This window comes from Ambystoma mexicanum, chromosome 8 (genome assembly GCF_040938575.1).
Source record: "Ambystoma mexicanum isolate Mex_15411 chromosome 8, UKY_AmexF1_1, whole genome shotgun sequence".
NCBI lineage: Eukaryota > Metazoa > Chordata > Amphibia > Caudata > Ambystomatidae > Ambystoma > Ambystoma mexicanum.
In genome coordinates this window covers 947,469,004-947,494,171 of record NC_090929.1, presented here as the reverse complement: position 1 = coordinate 947,494,171, position 25,168 = coordinate 947,469,004, and the positions used below count along the sequence as shown (strand labels likewise).

The following is a 25,168-nucleotide window of genomic DNA, read 5'->3' as shown; positions in this document are numbered from 1 at the left end:
ATATGCTATTTACCTACAGATGATTCTCAAATGCAAACAAAAACCCTACTTTGAGACAGGTGTTAGTGAAGGCAAGAACAGAGTGACAATTCCTGACTCTTCTCTGCATTGCCTTAGCACCGGAAAGCTGTGGAGCCAAATACATCCCTACTCATTGAAATGAAGAAATTAGTTTCACAATTGTATTTTCAAATGGCAGCCCCTTCAAGGCGTTGAATGGTCTACCTGGCCCTTAAATAGTGCACACGTCAATTTGAATGTGACCGGTGCGTTGTGTGCCACGCTGCGCAGGATGTGAGCTGCAAAGACTTGCGCAGCTTTTTGTGAATCAATAGCTTGTTGGTTTACTTATTTTTTTTAAATTTTAAAAAGTGGAATGTATCAGTTTGAATACCTTCTTAATACCCCATTTCGCATTTAAACCATAGCATTCAATAGTGCAGGATTCCTTATGGTGCTCTGCTGCTTTGAACATGCGAGAGTAGCATGTTATTTAAAACTGTGACGTGAAGCTTTTTGTCGCAGACTTCTGAAATTCATTTGAACATTACAATATCAAAGTTTAGCTCCCTGTCTTTCCTAACCCAGATATGCGAATTTAAGTATCAGTACTTTTGATAGTCCACACCAAGAGGCACCTTAAAAGTACATTTGGGAAAGCAAAGTTAAAAGGCATTTAGAAGGGGAGAGGCAGGAACTAACGGCCAGCCAAGGCAGTAAAACCAGGAGGAAAAACATTATTTAGATGTGTTGGCAAAAGTGCACCATGTATGGTGAACTGTAAAATGTACAAAGTGATGGGGTGGAGTCAGGTCAGTAGCCCCAAGGATATTGAATATTCTGAGCAAATTCCTTTAGTTTGCATTTACAAAAGTAGTAGATAGTGGAGTACCCCAGTGAAAACTGAAATGGATATACAATGTTCACAACAAACTTTGTATTCATACTAGTGCTATTGTATCTGTATATATGCATTCACAGAAGGGATTCTGATTGGAAGTAGCAAACCTGAAAGTGGAAGCAGAAGTGGAATGACAGCCTGTAACCTGTAATCTGGTGGCTGATGAGTGCATGCAAGCCAAGCCCTCTGGCCATCAAATGAATCGCTGACGAGGGCAGTAGTTCCAAGATACTAATAAACATAGGACCGTAGGCACGCTTTGTAGTAATTTGGACTGTAACTGTCAGATACCATATTCAGTCAGTCAGACCTTGATGGCAGGTGAGGAGAAAGGTTTTGGTGTATCATTCATAGCATGTAACTCGATTACCATGGGTACAGCAGGGAAAAGTAATGGCAAGATTTGCTGGCCATGGATCTTTCAGCAATTGCTCTCACAGGATTTTAAAGTGGCCACAGCAGCCTGTGTTAAAAAGATGTTCAAAGACCCTGTTTGTGGGGCTCAAGAAGATCAATCCACCCTTAAATGACAGGCCTTTTCCTAAAATGGCTTCTCCTAGGGGAACGTGATGGAGCAGTTTAAGGCTAATCTGTTTGGAGGGAAGCAAGGCAGTAAAAATGTAGTGTGCATGGTTAAGGCAATGTCCACATTATATATGGCCTTACTGCCTACCTGCACTTAAAAATGTCCAATGTTGGTTGTCCTTAATCAATATATGTCCACTTTTGGATTTTCCAATGGCGACTGTTCCATTTACTCCCCGCCACAACCCGTTCAGAACATCCCTCAAAATCACCCCATTTTAAGAAGCTTGCTGCTTCTTAAAAATCTGATCTCTTATCTATTGTACGTTCTTTTGTGATAAAAAAAAATTGTTCCTCCTGTATATAAATGTGTCCAAATATATTTTTTACAATGTTTTTGTGCAGGAGAGAACATGTAGTGTGTAATAGGTAATGGGTAAAAAACAAAAATGTAGTATGGATTTTTTATGGCAGTGACTTCTGCAGAAGTCACTAAGGTCATCATTACCAGTTTGGCAGTTATTTCCACTGGACTCCATTGGAGACCTGCAGTAATACCACATGTGGACATACCACATGGGTAAGAGTGCATCCAGAAATAATTTTGTGGGGAGGTAGCTAAACACCATAGAAAGGCAGACACATGTTTTTTGGAAAACTCGCAATATTGTGGAGCGATAAAACATGCAGTTTTTGGAAATTGTGGATGTTTCAAAGTTAGCACAATTCTCATAATTCAGTGAAGATTTCAAATTGAAATACAATTTATTTTCGGTGGGAAACCGCCATAAAATACAAATCATGCAAACAGAATGCTAAAATGTCTAAAAATACATATAAAAATCCCAGTCCCATTTACAGAAAATCACCATCAGCAGTCCATACCTCATTATGAGTACTTGCATGTTGCATATTAAAATATGGATATCCAAAAATAGCTATGCTACTGTAATCCATAAAGTGCGAAGTGCATGATATACATTTGTTTATCCCTTAATGTAATAATAATCAAGATTCTACTCTTAGTGGAAATAATGGATTCCTTTTGAATATAAAAACTGAGGCTGTATTTAAACATCATCCTTCTTTTAAAAGCTATACTTTGGAGGATACTGCCAAATACACCGAGTAGGACGAGCATATTTTAATTGTAGAAAGGGCCACACTCCTAGCTCCAATGCCCAACTTCCTCTCTTTCCTCTACCTCCCAGCTTCTCCTCCTTAGGGATCTCAACATCCACTTGTGCTCCCCAAGCCTCTTTTTTTCCGTAATCTATCAGACTGTCTTTCCCTCTCCATTCTACCCTCTGGTCCGACTACTCTGCCAGCCACACCTTAGCTGTCTCATCTCTTCCGACATCCTCCTCTCTAATCCTCTCACTACTCCTCTCTCCTGTACTGACCACTTTCTTCTCCCTTAAAGCTTCATTTCCCCTTGACAAAGGCCCACCCAGCACTGCCACCTTCCTTCGCGGTCATTCGACCTATGAAACGAGTGTCCGTGGCCACCTTTGCCTCCACTTTCTCTACCCCACTTACTCCTGCGGCCGATTCCCATCCAGACACTGTGGATATCCTTGCCCCTGTTATGAGGATCTGCCTGAAGCCTGCCACCAAGTGCAATTGTTGGTATGACTCCGATCTGGCCACTCTGAAATGCAAGTGCTAAGTAGCTGTACTAAGTGGGGAGCTTCGGGTGCACCCTCTGACAAACTGGCCTGCCACCTGCTCCAAAGGCAATACAGACTCCATATTCTCGAAGTCCATATTCAAATCTGCATCTCTGCGGCCTCTAAGACCATAGCTGAACTTTTCAAAATCTGCAAGGAGCTGGCCAATCCTACTGCAGTATCTAAATCTCCTACATTTACTCTTGCCCTCTGCACAGCTCTGGCGTATCATTTCACCTCTAAAACCCAGGAAAATCCTGTGCACTCCTAGTCTTCTCTCTCCCTCCACCTCTCGCAGGCCCTCCTTAGCCCCTTTCCTTCTCTCCTCCCTATCTCCTGTAACACCTGAAGATGTTTCCAGACAAGTCCAGCCTATGAAAGTCCAAACAGGTGACCACCTGCTCCCACAGAACCATTAAGGTCAACCGGTTTTACACTCCAGCCTTGGCTGATTTCTGTAATCACTCCTTCGCCACTGGATCTTTCCCCTCTCAAGCACTCTCTTGTGCACACCCTACTAAAAAAGCCTTCTGCCGACCCCTCAATTCCGGCAAACTATCGCCCGATCTCTGTCGCTCCTTTATTGAGCCAACTTCTCCAGGAGTTTGCCATCTCCCAGCTAATCCTCCACACTGAATCTGTTGTCTCCAGGACCATCAGTCTGGCTTCAGAGCAGCCAGATGCAAGCAAACTGCACTCCTGAACGCCCATGAACATCTGCTCTCTAATCTTCCTTATTCTCCTCAACCTTTCCTCTGCATTTGACACGGTCAACCACAACATCCTGATTACTCGTCTCTGCGAGACTCTTGGCATCCCGGATCAGGCTCAAGAAGGACCTTTCTGACAAGAAATGGCAAAAAAAGAAGACTGGGGCCTTTTTGACAAAATGGGCACCCATGGATGCCTTACTGCAGCTGCGAACGCAGCCCACAGTAAAAACACACAATGGTAGTAAAAAGTAAACCACTGCCACCAGTCATTAATTGTAGAAAACGTAACATAAAAATGTTACATGAGAAACTAGACAAAGGGGATACTAAGTAAACCCTCCAGCACTCCATGGTAAGATAGTGTGTGCTGGGTCTAGAAAGTTACAAAATGTAAATAGTCAATTTCACTTCACTGCTCTTGAAAACAATAGTTTCACCAAGAGCAGGTATGTAAACCTTTGGGCAATCTAAGAGACTTCCGTGTGCCACTGCATTGAAGCTGCTGTGTGTCACAATGCAAAGATGACGCCTATGGAGATTGTCAGACTCCAAAGTCAAAAAGAAACATAGTATAAATTACACAGAAACATACATGAGAGTGGGAAAAAGGTCTCACTCTCTGCAGGTTAGAAATTAAAAGTCCAGCAGAAGAGCTGGGGGTCTCTAAAGTAGAGAGGAATTAGCACATTTCTGAGAATTCTCCCTAACAGCAGCCTGCTTAGGGGTGTGTGGGCTGAGACTATCAACTGAGTAGAACTCGTGAGGTGAGATTTAAGAAACCATGAGGAGTCAATCGAGTCACAGCTAAGACTTGGAAGGGGGCTGATAAGGTTAATGAACCTGTTGTGCAGAAACTATGGGAGCAATGATAATGATGTAAACCTAAAGAAAGCAGCAACTCCTCAGAAACGCACAAACATTTTACTTTCCAGAAATGGTGCCGATTCTTGGAATAGCCTTTGAGTAGCAGTCATGTGCATCCACCACTTTGTACAATGGAGCTTGTAAATTAAGGAAACAGTCGGCCCTCCCACCCCACCCCAAAAAAGGAAAGCCCATGCAAGTTGAAATGGACAGATGGCAGCCTCCCAGTGTGGACGGGGAGGAGTAAGTGGCATGTGTATCGCAGGTGGCACAATATTAGACAATTTAACAAATCTTGGTACCCTTTGAGATAAGAGCCAAAGGGCAACATCCATATTGGGGTGTTCAGTCATGCAGCCTTGCAATAGAGAAAATAATATTTTGAAGTGCCTCCCAATGTGAAGGATCCATGGGGCAGCCTTACTGTTGAGGTGGCAGCTCCATGGTTCAAACTCCCATTGAAGGTGGTGAATCCATCACTAAAATCAGGAGGTTGGTGGGTGCATAAAGTAACTTCCCACTAGAAATCGAGGGCACTTGCACAAGCCTGCCAGCAAAGGCATCAGTCTATAATGGTGTACGAGTTCATGATGGCACCAGACTGACGATGAGACTTCTCAGTGGTGTGCACGGGAGGGATAAGCATTGTAAATTCTTAATCATTGTATTTGTATAAGGGATGAAGATCGACCAGCTTGGATGCACCTGGCACCTAAATTGGGGTGCATTTCGGTCTTTACTGCTGATGCAAAGCAAGGGCTTTAGAAGAAGTGACTTGGCTGTGGTGACTCGCCTCGCCTTTTCTTTGCTTGTATTTTAATTGCCACAAGAGAGATCGGGTACTTTTATGATGAACCAACCTTTTGCAGGGGCACATTTTAATTTCTGTACCAGCCTAACCACTTATTTTCCGCTTCTACCAAATCTCAGAATCCAAAGATGATGCTGATACTCCAAAACTGAAGTGTGAACTCTGTGGCCGGGTGGACTTCGAATACAAGTTTAAGCGCTCAAAGCGCTTCTGTTCCATGGCCTGTGCAAAGAGGTAAGAACGTTTCCACTGACCCTGACCACCTTTTCTCCACTCTTTCCATTACCTTCTATTCAGTGAACAGGGAAATGTATTACTCTGCCCTTTTATTTTAATTATTTGTTGTATTCAGTTAGTGTATATACCAAAATGCAAACCATGTGCTTGCCCAAATAACCTAAAATAAGGATAAACTGTACAACACTGTTATTGACCTACGATGTGCAAATGCTCAAAAACTAGCGCAAATAAAAAATATGCCCACGGTGCCTTTTCTTTATTTTCACTAGTGCAGATCACCTTATTCTCCAAGGTGGCATGCACATTTCCAGGGTGCTTTAAAGCAGTGCATACAATGCACTGGCTAGCTGCATTCATTACATTATAATATATGACGGGCTCCCATCCCCCACATTTAAGTGACGGATCTCTAAATTGACAGTCATTGTGAAATTCTGTTTTTTTTTATTTTTTAAAGAGAAAACCTTTAGATCCTTGTGCATGGAAGAGCAGTAGTTCTTACGACAGCTTCTCCACTTGAAAGAAAATGCATGAAGGGTTCCCAAATGGCCATTGCCCCTTTTTGAAACATGCGCAGGGGAATGTCTTTAAATTCTGCACATTTCAAAGCTCATCCCGTTTGTGAATACGGGATGTGCATTGAAATGTGCAGAAAGACTAACTTATTCGTACAAGGGGGTCAAAAAGGGCATCAGAATATGCTCATTGATGAAGCGCACATTTAGATACCCTTGGTAAATTGGAATGCTTCTTTTTTGGTGTAAGTGATGATATGCATTGGCTTTTCTAACTTGCGCAAACCATGTTTTTGAGAACCTTGACCTTGTATCCATACCCCTTATTACATACCACAGGGAAATAATATATGCCTAACTATAAACTGCAAAGTGAGCAGACATGTCACACTGGGTTGTGTGCTGCAAGTAATGTGCATGCGGTTTGAGCATTGGGGTTAATAAAGTGCTTTTAGGCCTGTTTATTCAGGAAACGCTTGTGCTCCACCAACAGGGATTGCATGTGCTCAGGAAACTGAACAAGGACGAATGTAGATCCTGTGTGTTTGTTTTATTCACTTAAAATGCGCACCAGACCCGAAGGTATCCGGGCGCAGCAGTACAGAAATTGTGGGGTTTAAGAAGGAGGAAGGAGAATGTGTCTGTATCTGAGAGACATGGGTCTTTGTTGCGAATGACTACTAAAGGTTGCACCCACCCTAAGATTGCCGTGCCTTGAGGTTTTTCACTTGTTCTTTGGCCATCTTGTTCTTTGGCCTTCGTACTACCTTCTAAGATCAGGAAATGCCTTATATGGAATGCCCTTTGACAGGGAAAGCTGTGCTTTTCATGGTCTATGGGATGGTTTGTGTGAGTGGACTGGGCCTGTCTAGTCCCAATCCACGTCCCTGGTGCCTAAATGTTTGTTGCTGGGCAGATGTGGCCAGTGTCTGTCCATTGTTGGATAGCCACTGACTGTTTGAATGGTTTAGTTCCTTACCATTGATGGGCGTGGGCATGCTCGCAGCCAAAATCCTGGATAAAAGAAGGGCTCAGGCATCTATTCGACAGATTATCGATAGTCAAGATCTCTACGAAGAAGTGCAGCCTGTTGATGACCCAAAGACGCCTCCTGAAGCAAATCGGCATTGGCTCCAGTGCTGTCCCCGTGAAGGCCTTCTCCTCTGCTTGATCTTGAGGAGGCTCTCGTTGGTTTTTAGACCCATCGACCCCTGGGAACAACCATTCTCGACCTGTGCTCGAGCATCCAAACCTTCAGATGCGTTCCTGGGCCAACCGCTGGACTGGCCAGCTCTCTCCTGGGTTGCCTCGCTGGAGCCGCCACTGTTCCAAGTACATCCTTGGAACTTGGTGGATCTTCAACTTGTGTTACAAGAGGCCTGCTTCTGCATTTTCAGCCTACTTGCATGTACTGAAGCTTTCCTGCACCTGCAGCATTGTCAGCCCATTGAAGATAGACTGTTGCTGCCTGACCGTGGTGACTCCCGTAGCAACATTTCTTCAATCCCTGGAGGTGTCGTGAGGTGGTCGGCCCCGCAGAAGTCTTCATCGTTCCTCATTTGTTGGAAGCTGTCTGGCACCGATTCCTGAGCACCGGAACAAACCAAAAGTAAATCCTGCATTAGAAAGTGCACTCTGCAACCACTATCCCTTGGCCCTCGTCAACCAGACCAAGCACCAAAAATTGTTTTCCACAATGTATTTCGGAACACAAGCAGTGGTCTCTGGCGATATCGGGTTCAGGAGGGGGCGGTAGGTAAGATTTTCATATTAACGATAAAACCTCCTGACATGCGTCAACCCCAGAAACTTTTGTTTTGCTTTACTGGTGGATTATCTTTCCTTATTCCTCAATGAGTGGGACCCTTTTTCCACGCTTGCAGAATCTTGTACTCTTTTTATGGGTGTCATGTTTAAGACTCTGGTGTTTTTATAATTTTATCCTCTGACAACTTTTGGCAAATACTGCCTATTATTGCTAGGTTGCCTTTGGGGCTCCCCTTTTAACTTTCTCTGGCTAAACATGTGAGAACTACAGTTCCCAATGGTAGAAAGGATCTTGGGATCCTTTTACTTTTTATTAGATGAGACCAGCACCCCCACCTTATGTGGAGTGCTGCGGGGGATATTGAGTATCCCCTTTCTCATTCTAAATGTAACATTTATGTTACAAGGACAAACTTACCTTTTAATGTCTGGTAGCAGTGAACCCTTTTACTAATTCGGTGCACATTTACCGCGGGCTGTTTCCACAACCCCGGTAAAGGCACCCCTGGGTGCTCATTTGACCAAAATGGCCCCTGTCTTCTCTTTTCACCATTTTAGTGTTTCTTGTCCTTTCTTGTTCCTGACGTTGAGCGTGAGAAAATCCTTTGTGTTAACTTTATCTTCGGTCAAGCCCGCCCAAGCTCCAGTATGCCTGTGTGTTGGGGAGAATTCTCAGAAACGTTTCTAATTCCCTCCACCTTAGAGATCCCCAGCAACTTTGCTGGATTTTGAGGACAGGATTTTTTTTAACCTGGAGAAAGTGAGACCCTTTTTTCCCCACTCTCTCATGTATTTTAATGTGATTTTGTACACTGTTTCTTTTTGTTGTGGAGTCTGACAAACTCCATAGGCGTCATATTTTACATTGTGTCACATAGCACCTTCAGTGCAGTGGCACAGGGAAGTCTTTCAGATTTCCAAAGGTTTAAATACCTTCTCTGGGATAAACTACTGTTTCCCAGAGCAGTAAAGTGAAATTGACTTTACTTAAATTTGTAACTTTCTAGACCCAGAACACACTATCTTACAATAGGGTGCTGGAAGGGTTACCTAGTATCCCCTTTGTCTAGCTTCTCATGTAACATTTTTATGTTACTCTTTTCTCACTGAATGGCTGGTGGCAGTGGTTTTGTTTTTGACTGCCATGGTGTGCATTTACTGCGGGCTGCGTATGCAGCTTCAGTAAAGCACCCATGTCAAAATGGCCCATTCTTTTTTTCGCCATTTCTTTGTGGAAAAATCCTTCTTGAGATTTACTCTGCGCGCCAAACCATGTTTGGTCCCTTTGTTTGCTTTGCCTTTGGCGGGATTCACGAGGGCTGGGTTAGGCTGCAAGTGAGGGAGGTGCCCGAAACTCCCTGTGCTTAGTCTCCTAGGTGACCCGAATGCACTGCTTGGTGATTGGCCAGCTGACTGTCCAGCAAGGAGAGCCACACTGCTGGGTGACTGATAGTTCGATTGGAATGAATGGAAGAGAACTGAATAAAAGGCGAGACTTTTGGCTTGGAAGGCAGATTCGGCCACTGGACGTAGGAACCGAAGAAGAACTTGAAGAGGACTCCTGCTGCAACTCCTGGATCGCTGGTTTGCCTGGTGAAGCCCTGCTGCTGTGCTGTAACTCCAAATTTGTATCGACCGAGAAGCCCCTGCAAGGACAACTTCTCCCTTTGAGTTGGTGGGACCAATGAACTCCAAAGTAAGCCACCTGGACATCAGTCTCGGAGCTTGTTGAATTTCCACAGAGTTGCTGCTGGAAACCGTATAGCCAGGGAGAGGAACACCAGATTGTGTGCGTTGCTTTTAAGATGGCCTAGAGCACCAGGAAGATCCTCCAGACTCCCAGGAAGCAGGACAACCCGAGCCTGAGCCCCATCAGCAGAGTGCAGGATCCCAGAAGCACTGAATTGAAGATTGCCGGTTGCGAGAGGTGACCGTCCCATTGCAGTGCAGGAGTCCCCAGAAGTCATCCCTCTTGTCCCCACGACTGAGGCCCAGGAACAGTGAGATCTGCAGAGCTGCACAGGAACAGAAGTCATCTGCTGCACTTTTCTTCATTCTAAAGGTACTGTAAAGTCTGAGAGAACTTGCCTCTTACTGTAGAGTTGCTTGCATCTTCTACTACTCACAAGCCTAATCAGCTTGTGTCCCTACATTTGATTCTTCTCTTCTTCAAAGACTTCTAAAACACTGTGCAAAGACTTTCTACTTACCTACAAAGAAGTGCTTCAGCTCACATAGACTTTTGCCTTAGCCTCTTTTTACTGAATGACTCTTATTGCGGGGATCTGAAAGTATTTGCCTGCTTAAGAATATGTGGTCTCTTGTATGTTGTAAATAACCTTTTCCTTTGATTTATTACTATCTGATTCTAAGTGCAACAGTGATATACTAATGTCCCCACCACCCTAGTATTTGAAGTCACCTGAGGGTGTAGGTTGTGTCTGTGGGCCATCCCAAAAGGGTATCTTCTGATTTATTCAAGAAGTATATTTCAGTGTTACTATTATATTGCTCCCTTCTGAAGAAGGCCTATTCTAACTGACTGAAAAGTGAAGAATTGTTTATTTAAGAAACCTTGAGTTTGTGTTTATTTGAATACTTGTAACTGTAAATCTCTGTGTAACTCCACTACAGCTCACATTGACCCCTCCTGAGATAAGCCTGGCTGCTCAACACGCTACCAAAACTGTGTAGTACAAGCTTATACCAAAGGTTGGATTTCCTATACCTGTAGTCCGAGTTGTTTGTAGTGTTCTCAGAAGGTACTGCATACAAACTTTGCCTAACACTGGGAAGGTGGGAGACCTCGGTCAAGCTCGCCCAGGCTCCAGAGTGTCTGTGAATGCAGGAAGCGAGGGAGGAGTCCAAATATTTGCACCCCTTTGCCATCCAGCCTGACTGTGAGAATCCAGTTCAAACTAGGAGGCTTGCTGTCCCAAGTTTGAATGTTGCATGGCTGTTTGATTGGCTGGGCTCCTATATTAAAGTCTGATCCTGGGAGCTGAAGAGGTAGTCGACCACTGCAACCAAAACGGAAGAGGATGATAAAGAAAACGCAGCCGAGATGATTTCCAGCGACCGGACAGCCTGCTGTGTAACGAGTGCCTGCTTGTTAGATCGACCTGGGGACTCTAATAATCATGGCCCAGGGGGAGTGGCCAAGATGGCGGGCTAAGTGACGTGGAGCTCTGTCCCGACCCATAAAAAACAATGTGCATCCTTCAATAGGCTCGCCAAGGGATTCAGGAAAAGCAGCAGAAAGTGTGGCGAGACGGTTACTGAAGGTGGCAAGGCTTGATACGCTGTCCGGAAGAGCGTTCAGCCCAAAGCAGGAGGAAGAGCCTCTGGCGAAGGAATGGAGAACTCCGACAAACTGGCAGCCTTGGATTGTGGCGGTCCCCTGGGGACGAGCGCCGCCTGGCCCAGCAACCTAGCAGGAGCGGGATGCGGAGGAAGGCCACCCGGCGAGAAGACTCGAGAGTATTGGGAGCAGAGCGAGCACTACCCAGGAAGCGAGGGCCACTGAGAGAGGAGGAGCCCAATCTGGTTCGGGTGCCAGAACGCCGCAGGTAGGAGAAACTGAGCGGTGGGGTGAGGGAGAGGCACCAGGGAAGACGGCAGACTGCTCACCCAGTCTGCGGCGGACTGGAAAGAAAGAAGCACCGTGACAGGAGACCAAGCAGAGCAGAGGAGGCCTGAGGAGAACCCAGGGAGAGCAGGTGAGGAAGAGCCTGGGCCGGAGATGGTGAAAGCTGGTTGAAGCCCCCTGAGACACGGACACACAGAGCAATGAGGGGGAGGAGGTCAATTAGAAGAGGTCTGCCGGGGGTACTGAAGGGGCCAATAGACCTTAAGACAAAGGCCCAGAGCACAAGCCCCACGGAAAAGAAAGGGAAAGAAACTAGCACATGTTGCTGAGGAGCGCAACAAGTCCCACTTATTTTGCTGGAAGTCAAGAGACTGGCCAGACCTTGTAGCTCTGCAAGATCCCTCGAGGAGAGAGTAGAGCTTGTGGGGGGCTCCCTCCATCAAGGACAACCCAAAGGGGCATAAGGATGACCAGACTTTCAGGGGGCAAGGCAAACGAAGTGGATTGGGGGGGGGTCCTCCAAGTGCCAGAAGAGGATCTAAAGGGACAATACAGCCCGGGGACAGACCTAGAAGCTGCCCAAAAGAAAAGAGAACACTGGACAGGGCAAACGGAGGGACCAGCAACAGAGGCGGGACAACTGGATTCAGCGAGTAAGCAGCCTCTGGGTTGAAACAAGGCTCTGAACTGGAGAGTGTAAAGATGGGGTACTAGGAAGCTGAGGGAAAGTAAAAGTAAGGAACTTACCAGCAGAGGTGAGGTAGACAGAAGGAGCCACCCGGAATGGAATAAAGGACAGCTGATGGGCCTGAAGAAGAGTACTACAAATCCAGGAGAGCGGGAAAAGGAAGGACACATTCAAACAAAACTTCCCTTCGAAAACTTGACGGCCAGCACAGACAGGGGAATGGCTTTTACGAAGGAAGACCTGCTAGTGGCGCTGGCCCAATTCAAGCAGAAGCTCACGGAGACAGTAAAGAGAGAAGGAGCAAGTATAAGCGAAGAACTGTCTCAAGCCATCGCAAGTAATAGAAAGGACATAGGGGGTAATTACAAGGTAGGAGGCATGGCTACCCCCCCTTACCGGGTCGGGGTTCCTCGAATGAGGAATTACCGGCCCATTCCGACCTTGGAAGGTCCGGTAATTCCTCATTCGAGGAACCCTTCCCCATTCCCATTCGAGCCCCCATAGGGCTCAATGGGAATGGGGAGGGTGCTAACAAAGGGCCCGTTAGCACCCTGCTCTGCTCGCGGGACCCGCTAAGGGCGCCTGGTAAAAACAGGCATCCTTAGCGGGTTCCCGCGAGCAGACTCGTAATGAGGCAGTAAGGGGTTGACGGATCCGGCACCTTTACCAGTGCCGTTAACCCCTTACCGCCTCACTTCTAATGACCCCCATAGACTCTCTAGGGGAGAAGGTGATGGAAATGGAGGAACACTTGGCGAAGCTGGATACTAGAGGTCAGGAGTGGGCTCAACAGACGCAGGGCGTAGAGAAGAGAATAAAGGCCCTAGAAGAGAAATGTGAAGACTTAGAAAACAGGTAGCGAAGAGAACATTTTCGAATCAAGGCAGTGGAAGGCCCAGACTTCTAAGCCTGCGTCCGAGAACTGTTTGAAAGCCTTGTGGAAACAGATCAAGCCCAGACCATGGGGACAGAAAGAGCGAATGGAGCCAGGGGCAAGACGCTGAGACAGTCTGGTGAAAATGCACAATTACAAGGACAAAGTGCAACTTGTAGGAGCAGCGAGAAAGAAGGGTAAGATCTACTTTCGGAACTGTGAAGTCCAACTGTACGACGACCAATCCCAAACCACGTTGGCAAGGAGGCGATCATTCAAGCCACTTACAGAGGAACTGAACTAGAGGAAAATGAGATGCAGGTGGCTCTATCCAACGAGGCTGCAATTCCGCATGGGTAATGAGGAACAAACAGTGACCCAGGTAGAGGACGGACTAAGAGCCTTAGGGATGCTACAAGGAGAGACCAGAGGGGCCATCTTGAATGATCACCAAGTGGAGACACCTGGGATTGTAAGACCCGAACCCCAAGGGTGGGGTCAGGAAAAAAACCAAGAAGACATGAAGAGGTGTATTGGAACGGACCTGCTACCAAATATGTGGACTAAAATATATGAAATGGCATTTTTATAACACACCTATACACAAGTGCTTCAAGGCACGACGAGGCAAGGGAGGGTAAACGGCGGGAAGCCAAAGACAGCAATCCTACTAGGCCAGGTGACATTGAGATTGCGCTAGTACAGGGAACGGGGGAAGGGGAAAGTGCGAGGGGAAAGAGGAGGGGGAAGTGACGTACATAGGATAGCAGTAAAAATAAATAAAGACAAAAATAAATAATAATAAAAGTGCGGCCAGGAGGTGGCACGTGCAGACATCAGGTGTCAAGTGCTAGTAGGGGCTTTAGGGATACAGTAAACAGTCCCCGAGTGCAGGGTTGCCAGAGAGGCAGTGCAGATGCGCAACTGGCGGGCGGAGGGTTGCGGGGCCTGGGCCTGAGATCAGAGGGTAGCCAGGTAACCAGTGCAGTTTCGGTTTCAGCCAGGAGATGAGCTGGGGAGAGGAGGAGAGAAAGCAGAAGCAAAGAGGAAGGTCTTGAGGTGCTTCTGGAAACCAGAGGTGGTTCTCCTCAAGTTTCAGAGAGGCAGGGAGGCTGTTCTAGAGGGAGGCCCCAGCAGAAGAAAGTGATCTACCACCAACTCGCTGCTTGGAGAAGCAACTAACCATGAGGGAGTTGGAGGCGGATGAGCGTAGAGCTCGAGAAGGAAGATATTTAGGAAAAGAGTTGAAGGTATGGAGGTCATAGGCCCCAGAAGGCGTTGTGGACAATGCAGAGGGTCTTGAGAACTTAATCCTTTTCTGCCACTGGGAGCCAGTGCAGAGATTTCAGTCCTGGAGAGATACGATCCCTGGGCTTGAGGCCAAGGACAAGTCTTGCAGTCCTTTTTTGGATGAGTTGCATAGGGCGGATAGTAGATGCAGGCAGATTTGGATCTAAAATCCGGAGGTAGTAGTTTCCCCATTTTAGCAGCCAAATTATGGAACACCTTACTTCTACCACTAAGAACAGAACATAACTACTATTCATTCAGAAGGAACACTAAAACATGGCTTTTGGCCAAAGAATCACAACTACCTCCTTACTAGAAACAGATAGTAGAAACATACCTCCAACTCCGGGTCTGCTCGCTAGTCTATGCACAGCATGTGATTCTAAGCAAATTAACAAGCATCATAAGACATGTATAGCAGTTCCGATTATTGTATCTATTAGATTCACATGCGGCTACCCTTCTTCCCCGCTCTGGTGGAAGGAACATAGACGTCTTACTACTTTCTCTCTTTTATGTACTCACGTTAGCCTTGGGCGCCCTCATGGCAGAAAAAATACAATTGGAGGGATCTCGGCGCGTGAGGGATTTTGGGTACACTACACGTCACGTTAGGGATAGTGTTACAGACACGTCTATGCCGACGTCCCCTTTCGATCCTCGAAAGACAAGATGCAATAATCTGCGGTTACCACTGGATGTTGGACCATATGCACAGCATGTGAATCTAAGCAGATACAATCATCAGAAATGCTATTACTGTGAGTAATGCATGTCTTATGACTGTTAGGTAACAATTTGAAGAGTCCAACTGGTGTGAGACTTTACAAGACTTAGCTCTTGGTATTGGGTAACACACCTTCCCCTTCCCTGGGGAATAGTCAAAGCACAAAGTCGGAGGTAAGAAGTCTTTCAGGGAGCCAGGACAGCCAATGTTAGTTGAGCAGAAGTCAAGGTGAGCTGAAGCACTTCTTGCAGGTAGGTAACAAAGTCTTGAACACTGTTTTAGAAGTCTTTGCAGAAAACGACATCACTGTAGGGCCACAAGCTGGGAGACTTGTGAGGGGCAAGGCTGCAAGCAACTCTGCAAGGGCAACCAAGACAAGTCTCAACTAAGAGCTAGCAAGGCTACACAACAAGAGGTAAGTCAACTTAGTTTTACAGTATTTTTGATTTGAAGAAAACTGGTTCCAGCTGGCTTCTGTTCCTGTGTAGGTCTGCAGATCCTGTTGTTCATGGGCTTCAGTTGTGGGGACAAGAGGGAGGCCGCCTGGGGACTCCTGCACTACGAAAGGAATGTTGCTGGTAGCAATGGGCAAACTTCAATTCAGAGGCACTTTGCGGTTTCAGCTCCTTGCGTCTACAGCCAATAGCACTACTGTGGTCTCACGGATACCACTTTGGACTTTCCTTGCATATGGGGTCCATCACTCTGTTGAGGTGGCTCAGGCTTGGTCATTCCTGCTTTAAGGGAGTCTGGGGATCTTCCTGAAAGACGGGTCCGACTTGATGCACTCGGTTTGGTGTTCCTCTCCCTGGCACTTCGGTTCCAGCAGCAGCAAAGGTCTCACTCTCTACAGCTTAGAAATTAAAAGTCCTAAAATCCAGCAAAAAGAGCTGGGGCTCTCTAAGTTAGAGAGGAATTAGCACATTTCTGAGAATTCTCCCTATCAGCGGACTTCAGGACTGAAGCCCGCCATAGGCAAAATATGTCCTTTTATCATTTTAAAATATAATTTTATGCACATTTTATATGAAGAGTATGAGTTCAGTAATATAGTGTCAGACCTTCCTGTATTGAGTGATGTTGTGTGTATAAGCCGTATTTTACCAATAACCCGCTTCCCTCCCGAGAGCCAAACTTGACTGCTCTGGGAGTCAGATATGATATATTGATAACACGCCAGTACACTAGTGCTTCTAGGTGCCACAAGACAAGGAGGAGGCGGGGGACAGTGGGAAGACGGGACAAACTATCCTACTAAGCCTTGTGTCATTCGGATCTTGCAAGTGCGAGAAAAAAAGGGGAAAGTGAGAGAGGGACGTTCAGGGCAGAGGGTAGGAGAAAGTGCAGTCATGGCACTAGGTCTCTGAGCAGTGCAATCAGGCCAGCAAGGCTCTGGGTAAATGCATGGAGGCATGGGGCAGTAGGAGTTGCAGTTACAGCCCCTAAGTGTGCGGTAGGCCTAGAGGCAGTACAGGAAGAATGGTCATGGAGGGGCATGGTACCCTTGTAAGACTGAGGGTACCCGGCAACCAGTCAGGGCTGGCAGGCAGGAAGGTTAGCAAGGAAGAGGGAGAGAAGGCAGAAGAGAAAAGGGAGGTAGCGAGCAGCTTCTGGAACTTCAGGTGGTCCAGCTCAAGTTTGAGAGGGGCAGGGAGGCCGTTCCAGAGTGAGGCACCTGCAGAGGAAATAGATCTCCCCCCACTTAATGATTGGAGAAGTCTGACCCTTGGCGTTCGAGGTAGCTGAGCGTAGGGTTCCAGGAGGAAGGTATTTAGGCAGATGGAGTTGGATATAGTGTTGGCCCTGGCCCCAGAAAGCATTGTGGATGATGCAAAGGGTCTTGAACGTACTTGATCCTTGCAGCCACCAGGACCCAATGCAGGGATTTCAGGGCTGGAGAGATGCAGTCCCTGGGCTTGAGGCCAGGGATAAGTCTCTCAGTCCTGTTCTGGATTAGTTGAAGGGGGCGAAGAGTAGAGCTTGGCAGATTGAGAAAGAGGCTGTTGCAGTAAGCCAGCCTGGCGAGAACCAGAGCTCTGGAGACACTGAGCTTCTGTGGGAATGTGAGAAAAGGTACAATACCTCTGAGGTGGTGCAGCTGAAAGTGGGCCTTCCTGGCAAGGTACATGATGTGAGGAGAGAAGGAAAGCGTCGAAGATGACCCCAAGATTTTTAGCCTTCGAGGAGGGTGAGGGCAGAGGGCCTCAGGCGGGCAGCGAGTGTGCAAGAGGGAAAGCGGGAGCAGGGGTCCAAATGAGAAGAATCTCCATCTTAGTTGCGTTGAGGCAGAGATCGTTGAAGGTACACCATACAGTCGGGAATGAGTAAGGAAGGAGAGGAGGCTGAAGGAAGCCTGAAAGAGAGCTCTGTCATCCACAGAACACTGTAGAGAAGAGAAGGTGGTGATCAGGGGAGGCAAGTAGACTTTGAAGTGCCAGGGTGATAGGATAGAGCCCTCGGGGCACCATAAGTGGAGAACAAGGTGGTGGAGAGAGAGGACGCAAGTTAGACCTGGGAGGGTCAGTCCAAGACGAAGGTCAGCCATGCCAGAGCTGATCCGTGATGCTCAGGTTCTTGCGAAGTCAATTAATCAGGATGGTGTGATTGACTGTATCAAAGGCAGAGGGAAGGTCAAGGAGGATGAGGACAGCAGGATAGCTGGAGTCAAGGTTAGGTAGCAGATCTTCACGGGTGTTCGGAAGAGCAGTTTCCGTGCCTCTGGCGACTCTGAAGCCAGACTGATGGTTATGGAGACAATCAACCGATTCATTGTGGAGGGGTAGCTGGGCGATTGCCAGCTTTTCCAGGAGTTTGCACTGGAAAGGACTGATGGAGATCAGGCAATGGTTTGCTGGGCAGGAAGGATATGCAGACGGCTTTTTTGGAATGGGGTGCACCAGGGAGTGCTTGAGTAGAAAGGGGAAAAATCTAGTGGCAAAAGAATGGTTACAGAAATCAGCCAGCGCTGGAGCAAGGGAAGCAGTGTGGTCCTTGATAATTCTGGAAGAACAGGGGCGCACCTGTTTGTAAGACACTTTCATAGATCGGACTTGTCTTGAAACATCATCCTGTTTTATTGGAGAGAGGGAGGAAAGAAGGAGAGGATGCCAAAGGAGGCCTGAGTGAGTGGAGAGGAAGAGGAAAGCGAGGACAGGATGTCCTAGCTTTCAGTGGTGGAATGAGGAGCCGAGCAGAGGGCCTGCGAAGGAAAAGGAGAGGTGGAGACTGAAGTAGGATTGGCCAGCTCTTTGCAGATTTCAAAGAGTTTGGCTGTGTGGTTAGAGGCCACAGAGACGCAGGTTTGAATATGGACCCTCTTCTTGGAGAAGGCGGTCTGTATTGCCTCTGGAGCAGGCGGCAGGCCAGTTTGTCAGAGGATGCACCCAATGCCCTCCACTTCCGCTCGGATACCCTGCACTTAGTTTCTGGGTGGCAAGGTCTGAGTCATACCAAGAGCTGCACTTGGAGGTCGGCTTAAGATCGATCCACATGACGGGGGCAAGGATGTCCAGAGTGTTGGAGATGAAAAGATGCAGCTTGGAGAGGGCTGTATCCGAATGGAATCTGCCGCAGGAGTAGGAGCAGCAGAGAAAGTGGCGGCAAATGCGGCCACCGAGTCTCGCTTCATGGCCCGAATGGCCAAGTAGGAAGGCGACAGTGCTGGCATGCTCTTTGCCTGGGGACAGGAAGCTTCAGGTGGGAGGATAGCAGAAAATGGTCAGCCCAGGAGAGAGGGTTTGCAGATGTTATCTCCTCAGACATCCCCTTCACAGTGTGTCTGGCAGAGTGTGTCGGACAAGAGGGTAGAATGGAAAGGGAGAGAGTCAGGAATACCTCAAGGAAAGCACATGGTAACACTACAAGTTGGTCACCCTAACCCCTCACCAGAGGAGGTTAGGAATATATTTCTAACAGTTGGTGTGACACCTGTCAACAGGGATTCTTGTTTAAGGAGCCTCACCTTTTCAAGTGTAATATCACAAGTCTGTCACTGTTTACGAAAGTACCTGCTTTTGTACCAAACTAATAGAAGAGAGATGGTTCAATTCGACATGTCTGCTTTTGGAACTATACTCTGCTGCACTCCTTGACCACATTTTCTGTGATGCCTCTGACATTTGTGGAAAGACCATCCAACAAGAATGCTTACTTCCCGCAGTTGTTCAAACACTGCATGCCACAGGCATGATCAAGGCTCCTTTCCTCTCTGAACCTTTTAAGTGTCGGCCCTCAAGGGGATAGAGTACCTGGACAGAAAAAAGAATTGCCCACCACCCCACACGGTCAAATTTGGAGGTATAGTTTAGTGCCAAAATGATATCAAAATGGCAGATGTTATACAGCTCATATATGTAGCATTGTATTACATGTAAACATCCTGTGCAAACCATCCAGTTCCTGCCCAAAACACCAACTCATTGGAACTCTTTGAGCTCGCTTTAATCAAGCCTTACCATCAAATTTGCACTCACAAGTGCCTGCCAGTGTTTTTTCAAAGCAGTCTTCTGAGAGTTAATGACTTCTTTGGAGTTGTAATCTTGTACTGGTGTAATAAAAATGTCTTAGCCAGGTCTGCCTTCATCCACTCGATTTATAAGCACTCTGCGTGTCCTTCACTGAAGTCCTGTTAAAGACCAGCATTGGAAAAGTCAACAGTTCTGGCTTGTGTAAAAGTATTAGGCATTTGTCAGGCACTGCTGTTAGATGCCCAAGTACTTGCACCTGCTACCATCAATGGCCAGTTAATACCACTATGGCTGTGCCTGGCAAGTGTCTTTCCCCATTCTTGCACAAAAGCCCAGACTGTTGGCCTTGCCAATGCTTTTAGAGGGATGATGATGTTAATGACTTAAGGGATCTGAGTCGCATCTCACTAGAAGACTAAAGTTGCCTTCTATTTCATAAAGTAGGCCTTCGATTCTCTGTTCAGAAAGTTCCCAGTTTTCCGATGCATAAGTAATTAATCTATATATTTTACTTTCCCCTCATACAGGTATAATGTAGGCTGTACAAAGAGGGTTGGTCTCTTCCATCCCGACCGTAGTAAACTGCAGAAGACAGCTGGCACCAAACACGACCGTAGGCGATCACGGAAAGGCAGTCTGCAAAACCACAACAAAGACACCAATAAACAGGTAGAGTTCAGAGCTGGGAATGGCGGTACACACCGCTTCACGTTTGTATTTGAGTGCTACTTTCTTTGTTTGGTCATTTAAAGTTTTCTCTCTTAAAACAAAGGATTGAAAGGGAAAAACCAGTTGTGACATTTTATAAAATCCTACCTGTATTCCCACTTCAAACGGGATTTTTCTGGTAACCTCTTGAGATACAAAACTAGGTGTATTGATGTTTATGCTGCTGGCACTTTGCTGATGATTTCTCAGACATGTTCTCCCACCCAAAATGGCAAAGGCTGATTCAACTCAAACCTTAATCAAATCATCCTTAGAAGCCCTGTCTCAGACCTGTAAGTGTCAGCTGCTTAACATTGGCGCCTCGCAGTCCATTTTTCATGTACATGGGGCAACAAGTAAAATAATTCAGGGTTTTGATGTGATATGCCGTAAACCAGGGTGCACAGCTGATTTGATGGCCGAACGTACCACACATTCTGATACAGTGGGCCGGGCTGTATTGGGATGAGTGGGGCATGAGGGGTGTCGGTGGGCGAATTGTATTTGTATTATGGGACTCAAATCATGATTTAAAAAGAAGTAAAGCTGCGGGATAGCAGGATGCAAAAACAAAAATGGACTTTAGGCAGGCAACACTTCATCATTACACTCGGGTGACTTGGAGGGCCATAAGTAATGTCCTGGAGGGCCACATTCCGCTTACAGGCCGTTTGTTGTGCATCAGTGGCTTAACCGCTAAAATGCAGAAATGTGCTTGGTAATCTTGCTTTCCCACAAATATTGTTCCCATCCTATTTTAAAAGCCCAGAAGTGTTTTTAAGAGGCATTGTTCTCCTGGACTAGGATTACTTTCTTAGGGAGGTGAATTCAGTTTTCTTTGGTGTCTTCTTTTAGCTAGTTGTCTGTCTGAGAAGTGCCACCAAACTCTGTATAGTCTGCAGAGTTTTTCTGGGGACTGCGATGTTGAGTAGCCAGAACAGGACTGACTTTTTTTCTGCTTCACCTGCTGGTCAGGGTACCTCCTGGTTTTACTTCCAGTCAGCCTAACCCTGGCTGTCAGCAGCCCTGAAAGATTCAGTGCCATTCATGATACCCAAAGCATAGGGTGACCAGACGTCCTGGATTTGCCCAGACTGTCCTGGAATTAGGACCCCCGTCCCCGAGTTTTCATTTCTTTTTTCTTTTTGTATTATTTGGCATTTGGTTAACAATTTAAACCTTTTACCAATCATTACATGTACAAAATCAGTTCGTCACTATAGATACAATCCACATGACCAAAAACGCAAAAGATAAAATAAAAAACCAAATTATGGTTAAGGATAATGATAGAAGAGAAATAGAACTCATTAAAAGTGAAAAAGGGATAAATAAAAGAAAAGGAAAAGGAAGGGCATTGACAATAATTACAATTCATCTCCATTATGATAGAAACACTGCCCCGCTTTGCAACATCTCATCTGCTTCCTCTTCATTAAAACTCCACATAAAAACAATTAATGCCCTAGGTATACCACAATGCTAATATTAAAGTTCAACTTTCTCCCTGGGTTAATGCTGTCCATCATTTCTCCGCACGTCTCAGGCTCCTGTGGCTGATAAATGAAGCCAGAAACCTTGTTCTCAGGGCAGTCAGTGATTTACAGAAAAAAACCAGGTGCTTTAGGTTCTCGATCTCCACATTACACAACCTGCACGACAGACCTAGATTATTTTCTCTGCTGCGTGCTTTAAGAATCTCTTTAGTGGGGTAGAGGTTTCATCTAAATTTCATGTGTTTCATATAGTATTTGGTGTCAGGAAATTTCACTAACTACTGTGGCAAACAGTTATATCTTCGAGTATCAGGGTTTCTGTTGACTGAAGAATCTAAAAGACTACCATTGATCTTGACATTTGATTCAGTCCTTAGACCATAGTTTGTTCTTAACAGAGACAGGGTTTTCCCCAATGTCTCTTAGAAAACGTTTGAGTAGTTTAAAATCTCTTTGCAAATGAACCTCCATTAATTTAGCGTTTGGTCAGAACCCCTCACCTAGTCAGACACTTTACAGCATTTAGGATGTTCATATTACCATGGCATACATTGATATTATCCCCAGCTCTGCTCTTATCACCTGAATTGGTACACAGTTCCGGAGCGATAACTCTCCTGCAAAATAAACCCTCTAAGGTTGCCCACACCCCGGTGGGGAGCGCAAAAAAAGCTTCTGGGCCGTTAGGAAGAATCAGGATCACAGTCAGCCGATAAAAAGATATTACTGGGATCAAAGAACATTTTCCATATCTCTTCAGGATGATTCTGCCCTCGGATGCAAAATGTCTTGCCTTAAAAACGCAAGACCTTCTCTCTTGGGGCATCCTTTATGTTCGCTCCCAAGTGCATCCCCAGGTAAACAAAAGAATTTGTTTTCAGCAAAGTGTCCTTTCCCAAGTACCATTGCTGTTTAGAGTTTATCTTCCCAAACGGTTGTTTCTAAAGTAAGCACTCTAGTTTTAGATGTGTTTATTATTAGCCCATTTTCTGTTATGTACCTCTGCAAGGCATTTAGCTGTGTTTAAAGACCCACTGGAGTTTGGTCTATTAAGACCAAGTCGTCAGCGTATAGCAGCCTATCCAAACAGTTGCCGTCTGTTTGGCGGGAAGCTACGGCCTCTTTTTTAAAGTTTTGCCCACATAGGAGATAAAAAAAAAATGAAAAGAGAAATGGCATCCTTGCTTTAATCCCTATCAGTTACAATAGTGTCTGAGAGAGACCCACCCAGATCCAGTCTCACCCTAAAAGATATGTCAGTGTATAGGCAGTTGATTGCCTCCAAGATGTCAGTCGGGCATCCCCCAGCTTTTAATTTCTGCCATAGTTTTTGCCTGTCCACCGTATCGAAAGCTTGGGCCAAGTCTTCAAATGCTAAATAGTTATTTTATTTCTGATAACATACATTTTCAAAATGTTAATCCAAAACACATTTAACCTGACTGTAGGGGGTCCCAATTTCCCGAGTTATTAGACCACTTTATTAGCTCTCTCAGCACTATGGCTGCATAGATAGCTGTCACGTAATAGGAAATATCGGCCTATAATTTCCCGGGTCGGACCTATCATCTTTTTTAAATATACGTACCACCACCGAGGTCCTCCATCCCTGTGTTTCCTATGCACTTGAACAGCTTACACAGAAACTGTGCCCATTACACCGGTTGCTCTTTTAGCATCACGTTTGTGATGACATCGGGACCAGGCACATGAGAATTGCTGGCCTTTTTTATTATTTACACAATGTCTTCGAGCTCGATTGAAAAAGTCAGTTTCCCCCATAACAGGCTTTGTTGCCGCTGTCTCCCACATCCACTGCAGAGAATACATTTGAAAAATGATCTACCCATGCTTTTGCTGAAACTGCGTTGATGGTTTGCACTGTCTTGTCTCAAAACGTGGAGTTTATAAGCTCCCACATTTCACCAGTCTTCTTCCCTTCCCTTTTACTAGGCATCAGTTCGACATCATGTTGCAGCAGTGAAGTTTTCGCTTTTTAGATAGGGTCTCCCTTGTCCTCACCACCTTTTTTTGAGTTCCTTTATATCAGATAAAAAATGTCCTTTGCTATCTTTACCTCCTGGTCATAGACCAGCAAATGGGTGGTTTTTTGGCTACAACCCTTTTTGGTTTTCGGCACAAAATGTATCAGGTGCCTAGTATAATCCAGGTGGCTGGGGTCATGATCTACGGAGTGGTTAGACACATATTTTGGGAATCTGTTTGTACATGAATGAAGCTAGAAATGAAGATTTAACAATCTGTTTCTACCACTTCCCTTTTGCAAAAAGTTTTAGCTGTTATGTCCCCCCGAAGGTGCCCATTCAGCATGTGGATGTTCCTTCTAATCAGTTCTTTGGACCAAACCTGGCCTCGTCTTTCGGCAAGAGAAGATGCCACCTTGGTCGTGGTGAATACTTCCTTTAGCCTCTTGAAACAGTGTATATTTAGATCACTGCAAATAATTATAGCTGGATCCACCTACTTTTCAAATGCTCTAGCCACCAGATCTCTCACCAATGGTGGATTTAAACCCGTCAGCATTTGTGAACCAATATAGGTTAAACAGCAGTAACCATCTGTGACCACCCAAACACCTCCCTTCCACCTCAAATACCAACATTTGAATATATGGGGTAGGATTGATAATTTCACACACTGACAGTCCTCTGCAGTTTTTAACGGCAGTCAGTAGCCCTGACATTGGCCTTCCCTTCAAGCCCTTCAGGGCAACATTCAGGTATATCGTAAAGCCCGTCCATTACTGTTGTCTTGTTTAGCCAGGTCTCTTGTAAGCAGATCAGATCATAGGAATGGAACTTAAGGTCCCCTCTGCCGAACAAGTGGGAATTACCTCTTTTGTTCCAGGACCCTACAATGAGAGGTTTCTGATCGTGAAGTCGAGGTAGTTATGCTCTTTGGGAGCCACAGTTCAGTTTTCAACAACTAATCCCAGTTTTGATTGTCCTGCAGGGGCATAGGCCTCAAGTTAGCCACCACTCTTCTGCTCGAGGAAGATCGCTGCTCCGATGTTACAACGTATTGTCTGGGCTCATCATTAATAGATGGCGAGGGTTCAGGGTCAATAAAGTCTTGAGGTTCGATAATGCTGTTAAATCAAAACCCAGTTGTAATAGGGAAGGGAACCTCCGTCAATAGGACCTGCTTAACCAAGTAGGATAAGAGGTCAATTGCCACCCTGTCCAACCGCTTTTCATCCAAGAATTCAATATTTTTTTTTATATCCTTTGATGATAGTGCCTGGAACTTTGGAATGTGATGTGATAACCTTAATAAGTTTTCTCTATTTAGAATCAGGCCGTC

The 25,168-nt window shown here is 45.9% G+C and overlaps 1 protein-coding gene across 7 annotated transcripts in view; it reads left to right on the top strand.

The window, feature by feature from the left end:
• Window positions 1–25,168, top strand: part of PHC2 (polyhomeotic homolog 2) — a 1,003,431-nt gene that overhangs the window by 939,558 nt on the left and 38,705 nt on the right. For all 7 annotated transcript variants that reach the window (XM_069610853.1, XM_069610856.1, XM_069610854.1 and 4 more), the window contains 2 exons: window positions 5,604–5,718; window positions 20,168–20,309. In XM_069610853.1, coding sequence (XP_069466954.1) covers window positions 5,604–5,718; window positions 20,168–20,309 — 257 coding nt within the window. The remainder of the gene's footprint in view (window positions 1–5,603; window positions 5,719–20,167; window positions 20,310–25,168) is intronic.